General features: G+C 39.1%; 1 protein-coding gene across 4 annotated transcripts in view; it reads left to right on the plus strand.

Moving 5' to 3' along the window:
• PLEKHB2 (pleckstrin homology domain containing B2) overlaps nucleotides 1-14,141 on the plus strand; it is a 66,872-nt gene that overhangs the window by 20,548 nt on the left and 32,183 nt on the right. For 3 of the 4 annotated variants that reach the window (XM_037850273.1, XM_037850275.1, XM_037850274.1), the window contains exons 2-4: nucleotides 3,428-3,472; nucleotides 6,415-6,567; nucleotides 7,979-8,081. In XM_037850273.1, coding sequence (XP_037706201.1) covers nucleotides 3,436-3,472; nucleotides 6,415-6,567; nucleotides 7,979-8,081 — 293 coding nt within the window. In that variant the 5' untranslated portion in view covers nucleotides 3,428-3,435. Of the gene's footprint in view, nucleotides 1-3,427; nucleotides 3,473-6,414; nucleotides 6,568-7,978; nucleotides 8,082-14,141 lie in introns of those variants that run through there. The other variant, XM_037850276.1, reaches the window with a different exon arrangement.

Here is a 14,141-nt window from a genome sequence, read left to right on the forward strand (position 1 = left end):
GCTTAATAACAATGACAAGACATCCTGGGCACATTTGGAGGTATCCCACCCTTAGGGTGTACTCAGCCTGTTCTCAAGGTGCCCTGGCTCCTTTTAGAAGAGACTAGTATTAGAGATAAAAATCTGGGCAAGAGATGGTCCATGTAATGATTACAGGTAGACAAGATGATACCAGATACGAAGCTCCTTAAGTCAGAAGAATTAAACTTTTTTCAAAAAGTCATGAGTTTCATTTGTAATTTGTTTCTTTCTTCCTTGTTCCAATAACCTCATCTTCCCTCTCTCTCCTAGTTTTGCACTATTCTATATAGCCATACCAAACATGTTTATGATGTTGTCCTGGAGATGTAGACGTTTCTACTTTTGTTCTATTTTGAATCTTGGCTCAAGTTCACTTTCTCCTTGTCAACATCCTTTGAGTCCCAACTACCTGAAAAGTAAAGGAAATCATCCTTACCCTCAAGGAAACAGCAAAGAAAACATGGGCTGATAGCGGGCAACTTAGATACTGAGCCATACAATAAGTTGGTAATAATTAGAGATAATGGGAAATCTCTAGGTCCTTGAGGTTTTACCTGAAACTCTTTAACTCTTTATCTGTATGGGTGCCTGTGGTGGTGGTGTTAACCCGATAGCCATGTGTGATTGTTAGACTTAGTCTTAAAGTCCTTCAGTAAACACAGCTGTTTTTAATCACAGTGTTATACTAGCTTGACATTTTGACTGTTAACAATGACAGCAGGTACAGCCAAATTAATTTGAAGAGTCATCTGAGACTGTATACTTTACCACAGAAGTTCGGGTAGACTCCTTCCTGTTGCTGCACTATTCACTGGGTTCCACAGTACGCAGCTCACAAGGTTACCAGCGTGTTTGTATGACAATATTTCAGTGAGGTTTTATATTTGCATTAAATCTGGGTAGTTCCCAGTACCTTTACAAGTAATTTTTGGCCTATTCTCAGATCTCACATGAATTACAAACTGAAAATTACATTATGGCCATAGGAAGTTTCAGTATAAATGTCCAGGATTTGGCATGAATGAGTACATGCCACACACTTCCAGTTCTGCATTCTGGGGTCAAATGAGCACTACAGAGAGGAAGGCAATGAACTGTGTGTTTTTCAAGTGATGCTATCATCACCGTTCTTTTTCTTTTTCTTTTTTTAACTTTTTATTGTAACAGATACACAGTATGAAATTTTCCTTTTTAACCACATTGTGTGTATAATTCAATTGTAGTAATTATATTCACAATTTTGATCTACCATCACTGATATCCATTACCCCAACTTCTTTATCACCTCTTTGAACTTCACAATAAGTATATATAATAGGTATTTCATTTTCTTCATATCACCTGTCTTTAATTTGTAAGTTTAACCTGTCTCTTCCACTAGAGTAAAAGCTATATGAAGGCAAGGACTTTGGCCTAGTCACTGCTGTATCCTTAGTGCTGAGACAAGACTGGTAGGTGGTAGGTAGTAGGTGCTCCAAAGAATATTTGTTGAGTGAAAATACATTGGCAATGATGGTATTATTTCTGTGTCTGAAATCCTTTTGGAAATGGATGATTGCTTTTATGATGTTTTAGGCTGTAAGTTGCAGGGCATTGAATTCAACCCCGCTTCAACAATAGGAAACCTATGATTTTGCTAAGCAGGAAGCCTTGGGAGTTGGTTAGTTCCAGGGCTCAGCAGTGTCAGCTCTGCCATCTCTCGGCTCAGCTTTCAGGCTGGTCCGCTGACAGTCCAGTAGAAACTTGAAAATAGTGCGTAGCATGCCTCTCTAGTCACGTCCACTGGAGGAAGGGGGGGGGACCAGCTTTTGGATTTCGCCTGCCTGAGACTGTATGTTTAAGCATTTACATGTATGGAAAAAGATTGTATGAAGAGAGGTGAAAAACTTACTTTCTTGGTGAGGACAGAACTGGAATGAGTTGGCAAAAATCGCAAGGAGACTTAACTTTCAGAGCACAAGATTTTGGAAATGCTGGAGTAAGGGAGAAGCAAAGCTTATGGAGCTCCTTTTCTAAAGGTTTGGAGAAAGACAAAAATTCAGTCATGCCATAGACATGGGAAAAGAGGTAAACAGGGAGACTCATTTGTTCTTTCAAGGTGCCCCCTTGGGCTTTTGCTCACCTTCCAAAACTTTTTGGAACCTTAAAGAGAAGACCCAAAAAAACTTAAAGTATAACTCAAAAGGGGCTCATAACCACAGCCTCCAAATAATATCTATTGACTTTAAAAAAATAAAATGAAAACAATACATGTAAATTATTTTAAAATCTAGGAATAGCCTCACTGTGTTCTGTTAACTGCCCCCCGTTCCTCTCCCCAAAGACAAACCTTGTTAATTGTTTTTATGATTCCCTCCAGAAAAAATATATGCAGAAATATCAGCTATTTGGGCCTATCAGCACACTCTGTTCTACTTCATTCTTTTTTAACATCTGCTTAATATCTATCATGCACGGAGATACCTAGTAAGCAGTCCTCTATGTGGGACACTTTGGTTGTGGCTAGTTTTTTGCAGTATACACAGTATCTTTATACATATATGTTGGTGAGTTTCTGCAGATAAATCAATAAGGTAAATTCTTAGTAAAGATGAAATTGCTGGGCCAAAGTGTATGAACATATAAAATTTTGATAGATATTGTCAAATTCCCGTCTTAAAAAACATAACAGTTTTCATTCCTGCTAACACCTTTTCTCCTTACTATACTGTGGAGTTATTCATTAGTACCTATCTGATAGGAAAAATTAACTGTTCTTATTTTTTTCTATTGAATTGAGAGAGAGAAGTTGAGTATTTTTAAAATGAATTTATTGGCCATTTGTGTTTCTTTTCTTGTAAACCACCAAACTTTTCTTTATGATATATGTGAACTTTGTGAGTGAAGGAAATTAGCTCATTGCTGCTGTGTGGTAAATATTTTTCTTAATTTGTCCCTAGTCTTGTTGACTTTTTTTCTTTTCTCATACAGAAGATTTTTATCTTTATGTAGTTAAATTTATTAAACTTGTTTTTCATGACATCTGATTTTCCATCCTTGGAAAAGGCTTGACCACTTAGCCTGCTACCACCATGGCCCCCTGACTGGTCTGTGTCACCCCGACTGGGATAAAGCTGTGCATCTGGACACTAGAACCATAGGACCTGGGCATCTCAAGACAGCCAAATCTTAGTTTTCCTGGTGCTGCTGTAGGTCTGTTAAGTGAGCAGGGCGCTTAGGCTAACAGCTAGGAAGCAGGGGCAAAGGGGCAGGGTTGTATGGGCCCACTGAGATAGGTATTCAGTAAATGCCAGGTGATCAGTGGGAAAAATGACCTTGCAAGGGATGAGGATCGGGGCTTGGTCCAGACACGCTGTCCTCTTTCTGGGTACAATTTTTTTTACCTGCCTTTTTTTTTCTCCTGTAGGTGAAGAGATGGCGTTTGTAAAGAGTGGATGGCTGCTGCGACAGAGTAAGTACAGCAGGTGTTGCCACAGGGCACATCTTTATCTCCATCTGATGAAATAGAGCACATTGGAAAACAAATATAAAGCCATATTAAAGTTGTTGCCCTGAATTTCCTCTTGGAAAGTTTTAGAGCCCTAGGAAGTATCTACATTCCACGGAGCTCCTCCATGGCTACTTCAGAGACAGGAACCAGGGATTGGTGGCAGTTGGTTTCTCTTTCCTCCCTAACATTCTTTGTTATTAATGGCTGACCTGAGGCTCTGCTTGAATCTAACCAAGCGGGTGTGGGAAATACCTCTCTTATCTAGGGATTGAGCAGTGACTCTAATTCCAGAGAGTCTCAGTAATTACAGGGATGAAGACTTGACCTGTTAGAATGAATTAATGTAAAACAAAACTTCTTTTCTATTTCTTGCCTCCAAAAGGACACCAGAGAAGAGATTCAGTTCTTTATGGGATTGAGATCCAAGTCTTAGATTTATCTCTATGTGCCTGTCTTGCATAGATCATCTGTTTATATCTGAGGCTGCCAGCCCAAATGGGATTCATAGTATGTTTTAAAGAAGGGATAACCAACACTGTTTATTAGAAGAAGAGTAAGCAGATTATTCTGCTATCCTTCTAAAAAGAGCAGAGTTAAGGGAAAAGTGATTACTGCATCATTTATGATTCTAGCAAAATACTGAGCTGTAGTATGTACTGTTTATTGTTCAAAGACATAAATTTGGATTTGAGGGATGCCTTCAGAACTTAGCTAAAGTTTAAGATTAGCAGTGAAGAATTGACTGCCTACCTTAGATGGTTCATAAAAGCTATTGTTCACAAAGCTAGTTTGTGTTCCATTGTATTTTCTTTATATGTATTTTCTTATTTCATTCTCACAATAGCCATATGAGGTAGGTGATATTATTCCACTTTTCCAGTTGAAGAAATTGAGGTTTAGCAATATTAGGTAACTTTTCTGAGTGTAAACAATGGATGACGAACCTCTGTTGAAATTCAGGTCTGCCCAATACTAACATCATTTCTACCAGGAGCTGTCTCTCCCATGACCAGACCTGTAGTCCTTAGACCTGGAGCTGAACCAGGTGTTCTCTCAAGCTCTGTTAGAATCCTTATTCTTTGAATAGATCCAACTTTGAATAGATCTTTTTCTTTCATTTTAAAAAAGAAAGGCCTGGCATATTGGAATCCATCCTCAATCTTTGCTTAAGTTTTCTTGCCTTGGGTTTTGTAGTCCCAACCCCCCCCCCCCCCCCCAAAATGGTCAGGGTCATGGGGAGCTTGCTTAGACTTTGAGATGTGCCTTCCTTTGCTGGCCCTTTGGATAGCCTCAGGTTTTCTCCTTAGGCTCTGCTGCAGCACCACAATTAGATGTGAATGCTCTGTTGTCATAAATGAGGAGTGACCTTTTGACAGTGTGTGTCCTCATTCATACCTAGCATAGCTACAATGTACACAAAATAGATGTCCTTTTAAATTATACAGATGTTTCCCATGTCCTGGCCCATGGCTGTTTGAAGTGTGTATTCAGAAAATGTATCCTCTTCCTCAGAATGTGTGGGTTGATTTTCTTCTTTGCTGAAAGTAGAAATATCTAACACAATAAAATAAGGCGAAGTGTATTATATTCACTGGGTTGCAGAGCAGCCAAGATACACGTGGCTTTGTAGACAATGCGATCTCCAGCGGTCCTTTCCTTGCTGTTGTCAAACAGCTGTCACGGCCCCATATCTGACCTCTGGAGGACTGCCTGATTTGGGAATCTGCAGGCAGGGCTTTGATGGCAGGTGACAGAGGCCTGGGCAGATCTCCTCAACCCAGGGATTCCACCTGTCTTTTGGTTGGCTCTATTTGGAAATTTCTGCACAACTCTGGCATTGCCAATCAGATGCATTCTCGGTGTCACTTATTGTTCCATTTGGTTCTGTGGATGCCCCTCCCAGCGAGGAGGATGCCTGAGACTGGTAAGAGAAATTCAGAGGGCTGATGTTGCATATTTGATTGGCATCACTAGTGGATATGGGAACATAGTAGGGAGGCACATGGGCTGAATTTATCCACATTGGCCAAGAAACAGAGTGAGGTCTACAGGAACAGAAGATGCAGTCTGGTTTCTAAGTGGTGGGCTCTGGACAGTGTTTGTATGTGAGAAAGGTGCAAGGATGACTTAGAGCTGAAACTGGCCTCTTAATCCACTGCCATGGTCTTCCCTTCTGGCAGACAAGGAAGTTTCAGCTTAATCAAGTTAAGCGTCCGGTCCAAGATTACAGAACGAAAAGATGAATTCTCTCAAGGTGTGAGGTAATTGAGCGCATACTGGGTAGGAGTCTGGCTCCGGAGTCTGATGTACTGCCCTGTTTTCTGTGCCCGACTCTCTCTCTGCATCTGCATTAGGAGGGGCAACATCTTCCGCTCTTCAGGGTTTGCTGTGAGAGGGAAATGTTAAAAAGGTAGACGGAGAAGCCCTTAAGGAAAAGATACTTTTCCAAAAGAGGAAAGTATTAACTATTATTTGCATATAGAAACCTTATACTCCATCATTTTCTGGATTAGCTAAAAATTTAGATAGTTCTGAAAAATTTTAGTTCTACCCCATGGGGATTTAAATGTTAGACGCATTTCATTAGTTCAGAGACAAGATGATTGTTGAACCAAACGTGGTTTGTTTATTGAGTTTTGGGACTTGCTCCTCCTCAGCCTAAATCTCTAGTCAAGATGGCGCCTGCAGTGTGCTGCACCCAGCCCTGTGACAGCGTGGAGTTCATGCTGCCAGGGTCTGCTTTCTCTTCCATTTTGATTGACTGCGCTGGGCATGGATGTATGCAGGTGGACTTCTGGGGCCTGAGGGATGTTTCCTTTGGGTTCTTAATCCAGTAATGTGGGAATTAGAGGACAAAGTCTTTGTTCTTTTGGCTTAAAGCCACTGTTTCCTATTTTTTTCAGGTACTATTTTGAAACGCTGGAAGAAGAATTGGTTTGATCTCTGGTCAGATGGCCATCTGATCTATTATGATGACCAGACTCGGCAGAGTGTGGAGGATAAGATCCACATGCCAGTGGACTGCATCAACATCCGAATGGGACACGAGTGTCGGGGTAGGGATGTCTCTCTTTGCCAGCTCTTATCATCTGCCCTGTGTCTGTTCCTGATGGTCACTGGATCCTCTTCTGTACCATTCTGGTTTCATTAACAGACCAAGGAAAGGTTCTCTCTGGGAAGTGGGTAACCACAGTGCATCCCAGGCATTTAGATGGTGAACTGTTTGGTTTGGAGCACATTCATTTTATCATCTGAGTTAGACTCACCAGATCATGTTCCTGTCTATCATGATGAAGGTGGTAGAGGTTTAAGGAATCAAAGTATTGGGAACCCTAAGGAGGAAGGGGGCCACCTAAAAGGTATTGATGGATTTGGTGACTTGGAAACTGGCATCTCTTTGATGATGGCCCCAGTAAGTTTCTTAAAATCTGGAATGTCTTAGTTTCCTGGAGGTGTCCCGTATATTCATTTTAAAGGAATAGATTAGAGCAAACGTAAAGCTTTTCGATTTTAGTAAGTGGCACATATAGATTCCCTTGTCTGTTTTAGTTGCTGTGCTGCTAATTGTAATAGGAGCCACAAGGAGGTGTCTGCTTATAGGAATCACTGCAACATCCTGCCCCTATATACTTGAGACCCAAGTCTCCATTCACCAGCTGTTGAAATCCCTACCCAACCCAGGCTCAAATATCATTGCTCTTGTTTCTTGGAACACAGAGCTATTTTAAAAATCTGCTTTTCACTTTTTTTAAAGTGAGGAACTGGTTTGATGTTTCTTGTGAAGAAAAGTAGTTACCTAGTCTGTTATCTGATGCTTTGTAACACTCTTCAATATGTGGGAGCATATTCTTCTAATGTGTTGGCTATTCTGTATGTCTCAGTGTGTGGATTGCCCCTAGAAGAAGTGCTGAAATGGCTCACTTGTTTTTCCTCCAGGAAGTTTAATTAGAACTGAGTTGTGATTCATGTGTTTGATTCTGTAATGCAGAAGAGGGTTGTTTATGTATTTGGAATGTTTGCGTTCCACAGACTACAAACCATAGTCAGCTTTCCTTTGTATTCTTTTCGGTATACTTGGCCTATATTTCAATCAATTGGTAGTACTTGATCAATTCAGAAGCATTAATTCTATTTATTTTAATTCTATTAATTTTAGTCAGAAGACTATTAATCCAGAAGACTGCTACTTTCTGTATGGGTTGTGTCTCTGGGAACCACAGCCTTGCCTCCAGTTTTGGTGGCACCCTTGTGTGGCAGTGTTCTTGACTGCTGGTCTTTCCAGTCAGCGTAGCTGTTTCCTTTCTACCTGCTTGGCTCAAGCTAAGAGTTCTTTCCCAGATGTAGTACTTAATTTATTCAGTCTAATCCTTGCTTATCTGAGAAGTTAGGTCTCTTAGAATTTCTAAGAATATATCTTTTAAAAAAAAACCTATATAAATATTCCTTTATTCTACTTATTTTTCATAGATATCCAGCCTCCAGATGGAAAGCCAAAAGACTGTATGCTGCAGATTGTTTGCCGAGATGGGAAAACTGTCAGTCTTTGTGCAGAAAGCACAGATGATTGTTTGTAAGTTTTGGTTTCTTATGTGTTAAAAAAGATTTTCTGTTTTAATTTCCAGTTAGATTTCCTTTTTCAGGAAGGGAAAAAAATGGGAGTGGAGTTTTCCTTCTGGCAGCAGAAAAAGTGACTCAGAGAGAATGGATGAGGGAAATGAAAAGGGTCTTTTCCATCTGTAATAGCCTTCATTCTAGTTTCTGCCTCTCCAGGGCTGCCTGGGCAGGATCCCAGGATAAAGTGAATGGCAGAAGGTAGTCATATATAGTCACCTTGTGCTCTCTTTTTCACTTCTTTAGATGTAGATTGTGCGATTGCATAGTTGAACATTTTCTTAAATTGTGTTCTTTTTGTGTAAACTTTTGTTTAAAAGGCCCTTTCATTTCACAGTTAATGCTTTACTGAAGAGCACTGAGGTCTGTGTTGTGCAGCCTTTTCCTTTCTATTGGGTTTCTTACTCTCTTCTTAAGGGATGGGGAAATGCAAGATTCTAAATACCAACTTTAAACATTGGTATTTAGACTCCTGAAAGCACTGGTTAAAATGAAATCTAGGAAGAAGAGTGGGTTTTTTTCTGCCCACTTTGTACCACTACCATGGATTAACTCTGAAGTCATGAGAATTCACTAGCAGAGATTATTAAAAGATTTATAGCTACTTGACATTTTCACAGAATCCTGCAGACTGTTTTGTCAGGTACCTGCCCCACATTTCACATACAGGCTCATCTTCTGCGTAAACATTTATTCCATACAAAACTCTAAAGTTTATTTTAAATTCCAGATACAGCTTCTTTTTAATATTCTTCTGATTCATATCAAAGGATCTTAAATGGTGCGTTCTGTAAGAGATGTGGCTTTGCCTAAAGACCAACGCAGAAATGCTCGCGACAAGCCAGTTTGCTACTTTACTTTAATAAAGTATTCTATATTATTACTATTTAACATTAGCTAACATTTATTGAGCACTTGCATTGCACCAGGCACTGAGCTAGCTGCTTTACATATGTTATTTATTTTACAAGGTGGGTACTGTTGTTGTCCCTATTGTTTTAAGAAATCGATGCATAGAGAGGTTAAGTAATTTCCTGTGTTAGTTTTCTGTTGCTCCTGTGACAAATTACCACAAGCTTGGTGGCTTAAAACAATACAGGTTTATTGTGTGACAATTCTGTAGGCCAGGAGTCCAACATGGGTCTCACTGGGCTAAGATCAAGCGTTGGGCTGGCTTCTTTTCTGGAGGCTCTAGGGGAGAATCCATTTCTTTGCCTTATCGAGCTTTTGGAGGTCTCCTGCATTCCTTGGCTGTGGCCTCTTCCCCCATCTTCAAAACCAGCAGTGGTGGGCTGAGACCTACTCATGCTGCCATCTCTCTGGTTCTCTGTATCTGGGAAAGGGTTCCTTTTTAAGAAGTCACATGATCAGATGATCCAAGATATGTTCCCCATCTCAGTGTCCTTAACCTTTATTACAACTGCAGCGTCTCTTTTGCCATGTAAGGTAATATATCACAGGTTCCAGGAATTAAGTAAGACCTGGATACCTTTGAGGGGGAGTGTGGGTCGTTATTTTGCCTACCATGCTTCTAAAGGTTTTAGAGCTAGCAGTAGATTCAGGATTCGAACCTTTGTCTCCAGGGACCTCTGTCTTTACCCTGCTCTACTGGGAGTTGAGATGTCACAGATACAAAATGTTCTTTTAGGTAATGGTGGAAAAAAATACACAGAACTAAGATTTTAGAGTATTTTAACAAACCAAGGGATTTGGTCATAGATGGGGAGGAGGTAAGAGTATGCTGAAGGCCTTGCTTTGTTTGACCTAGGAGAGCAGGTGTGTTGGAGGAGGCTGACTTACTTTTTTACTTGGATGGGAAAACAGAGGCTTATATATGTTTCTCATTTGAAGGATGCAAATTAGGGAGGATAGAAGTAGAGGATTATACTTTAAAACTGAAAGAATAAAAAGAAATAGAAAACATTCCTTGAGAAAGGCATGAAAAGAAAAGAAACAGCAGGAAAACATGGTAAAAGCATGATTGGAAATGAACTGGCAGCACTTGGACCAACCATATCTATGATATAAATAAATGCTAATTGGTTAAATTCCCTATGAAGAGAGTAAGCTCTGAGATTGGGCAAAACATACAACCAGCTGAATATTCTGTTAATAAGAGACATATCTGAAGTAAAATGACTCAGAAAGGTAAAAAAAAAAGAGATAGAGTAGGAGATCTTTCAGTAATGATGGTGAAATGAAACAGGATCATCTATATCTACTTGTGAAATGAAGAGGAAAACTTTTCAGCAGCAACAACTAAATAAGGTGTAAGCTCAGATACAAACTATAAAAAGTGAAAGCCAAAAAAGGAAATAAAATATTCTGCTGAGGTATATCACTGTTCTTAATCTCATCCCAACTCCCAGAAGCAGTAACAAAGTGAATTAATTAAATATTGCAAATTTTGGAAAATCCCTGCAGTCTTGAGAGACGCTGATTAAGGAGTAAGATCCTTTTTGGGATAGCCAAGGAAAAACCCTTGAGAATAGGTTACCCTTGGTACCTCTGCAGAGAATGGGAAGGTTCCCCCAGGACTTGTCATTCCAGGGCACTGGGAGGCTTTAAAGCTCACAGGAGTAGAATAATTCTCTGATTAGTGAAGTGAGCCCTAGCATAAGGACTCACATATCCAAAGGAATATGCCCAGAAGAGAGTATAGAACCCAGATTTTTTTGAAAGGACTCACCCAGTCACAGAAGAAATTTCCTCCTCTCCCACCACTGTGCCCTCGGATCACAGAAAAGTGATTGAGGATAACACTTAGTTCTCAAACTCTTGCAGTGGGATGGGGAGATAAGGATGCTTGGTAAGGTAAGAAGGGTGTCAAGGAGAAATAACTCTTACCATATCAGAACAAATAGAAGTTTTGGATACCACTTCCAATTTTAAGCACCAGCAGAAGGCAGAGAAATAGCTTGGCAACTATGCAAACAATCATAGAGGAAGAAAAGAGAAAAAGAAATGGCCAGCTTTGGGAAAATTTCCTATCCTGGAGGAAAATAAAACCCAAGGATCACAAACAGATTTTTCCAAGAATGCTTTCCTGGCCACATAAAAAAGCTGAAAGAATTCATCACCAGCAGACCTGCACTGCAAGAAATTTTAAAGGAAGTCTTTCAGGCAGAAGGAAAATGATGCCAGGTGAAAATACGGATCTACACAAAGGTACGAAGAGCATCAAAAGTGGTAACTATATGAGTCATATAAGATAAGCTTATTATTTAAATCTAATTAAAAGTTAATTGAATGTTGAAACAAAAACAGTAACAGTGCAATATGTATTTATTACATGTGAAAGAAAGGTGTATAACAACAATAACAAAGATCAGGAGAGGAAAAGTAGATGTCATTCGTTCGTCTCTATACCTCAGACCTGTGATCTCCATTAGAAAAGGCCTGAACCTTATCAGGTTGTGATTCAGTCAGTTTGGGCTTCAGTTAACCTCCCATTCAAATAAGAATATAGGGACAGATAATAGTTTAAAGAACACTCAACACAAGAATTCAAATTCAATACATATATACTAAAGGAGCACATAGGGTTAAAAGAACAAGTTTACAAAGTAAAAATAAATTGATACATTACCAAACCTGGGAACTCCTGCCTCCTTCAGACTAGCTAAATATGAGATCAGAGAGCCCCCTCCAGTCTAAGTTACAGAGTATTTATAGAGCCTTTGATTCAGGGTACATTCAACTAAGTCATACTCTATTTTTATGTTTGAACCATGGTTGGTGAACTGCAAATGGTGACTCACAGGTGGTGAACTATGGGTGAGTCAAAAACAAAGGAGGGTATTCACAGCATTATTAGAGATACAAACTTAACCTTGAATGTATGCTAAGCTTTACTGAAAATATTTCTACTAATTAAGCTATGACTTCTGTAAGAGTAATATAATACGCCTTTACTTTTATAAAAACTAAAACTTAGAGATTGCTTTTACTTATAACGAACTTAGTTTAGTTTTATTTCATTCTATCATTAGTTTAGCCATTACATCATGCCTTTCACTCCCTCCTTTTCTGCTTGGGCCTGTTTAGCCTCTCTTGAAGGATATGAATCATCTGTCCCAGTTATTAAGGCCCAGTAAGGCCTTTCCATTTTCTATTACTTGGAAATTGTACTAGGGTGTTTTGGGGCAAAAGTTCTGTTAAATAGGCTTCTAAATCAGAAGGAATGACTGGTTCTTCACGATCAGAACAGAAGGCATCAGGTGGTATGTGAGAGCAGCAAGGCTCCACAGCTGCCTGATCCTTACACAGAGGAAAAGAGTCAGTGTTTTCATTTTCAGATTCCTCAGTAGAGGTACTGTCCTGCAACAACATATACTATTAATAAGGGTTCTTATACAATATGTCAGGGTAGATTGTGATAAATAAAGATGTATATTATAAAACCTAAACCAGCCACTAAAGTAATGAAACAGATATATAGGTAATAGACCAACGAAGAAGATACAATATAATCATAAAAAGTACTCAGTTAATAAGATGGAAAAGGAGAACAAAGAATAGATGGGTGTTCTGGTTTCCTAATGCTGCTGTTATGCAAAATACCAGAACTGGATTGGCTTTTATAAATGGGATTTATTTGGTTACAAAGTTACAGTCTTATGGCCATGCAAATATACAAAGGCATCAACAGTAGGGTACCTTCACTGGAGAACACCAATGGTGTCTGGAAAACCTCTGCTAGCTGGGAAGGCACATGGCTGACGTCTGCTTGCTCCTAGGTTGTGTTTCAAAATGGTGTTCTTCAAAATGTGTCTCTAAGCTGTAGCACTGTCTGGACCTGTGTGGCTCTTTTTAAGTACTCCAGTAAGCAATCAAGACCAACGCTAAATGGGCGGGGCCGCACCTCCATGGAAATAACCCAGTCAAAGGTATTACCCACAGTTGGGTGGGTCGCATTTCCATATAAACAACCCAATCCAAAGATTCCAGCCTAATCAACACTAATACATCTGCCCCCATAAGATTGCATTAAAGAACATGGAGTTTTGGGGGACATACATAATACATCCGAACTGGCACAGTGGGTCAAATGGGAAACTATTAAGGTGATAGACTTAAATCTGACTTTATCATTTATCACATTAAATTTAAATGGTCTAATAATCCCAATCAAGTGACAGAGGTAGTCAGATTGGATTAAAAAAGAAAAGCAAGGCAGATTAAAAAAAAAAAGCAAAACTCAACTATATACTGCACACAAAAAAAATACAAATAGGTTAAAAATAAAAGAATGGAAGAAATAAACCAGGCTGTCGCTAGTCAAATGGAAGCTGAAGTGGCTATATTAAAATGAGAATGAGTAGATTTCAGAGCAAAGAAAATTATCTGGGATAATGAAGGTCTTTTGTAATGATAAAGGTGTCAACTCATCAAGAGATCCTACCAATTGTACCTAATTATGTACCTAATAACCAAGCTTCAAAATACCTGAAGCCAAAAACAACTCTAATTGTAAGGAAAAATAGACAGATCCATGATTATAGTCAGAGAGTTCAGTACCTGCCTTTGAGTAATTTACAGAACAAGTGAATAGAAATTCAGCAAGAATGTATAGAAGACTTGAAGCACTATCAGCCAACCTCACCTAACTAACATTTATGGAATGCTGTACCCTGGGATGGTAGAATGCATGTTGTTTTCAAGTTCATGTGGAGCATTTATCAAGATAAAACATTTTCATTAGAAATCAATAACAGAAAGATATCTTGAAAATCCCCCAGATATTTGAAAAAAAAAATTAATATCCTTGAATCCATGAATGAGAGAAAATTAAGAAGGAAAATTAGAAAGCATCTTGAACTGAATGAGAATTGAAAACACAGCATATCGAAATTTGTGGGTGTAGTTAATACAGGAGTACTTAGAAGGAAGTGTATATCACAGATGCCTGTATTAGTAAAGAAAAGGCCTCAACAATATCAGTTTCCCCCTTAAGAAAGAATAAGAAGAGCAAAGTAAACCCAAGTAAGCAGTAGAAAGCAAATAATAAAATCATAGT

This window comes from Choloepus didactylus, chromosome 9 (assembly GCF_015220235.1).
Source record: "Choloepus didactylus isolate mChoDid1 chromosome 9, mChoDid1.pri, whole genome shotgun sequence".
Classification (NCBI taxonomy): domain Eukaryota; kingdom Metazoa; phylum Chordata; class Mammalia; order Pilosa; family Megalonychidae; genus Choloepus; species Choloepus didactylus.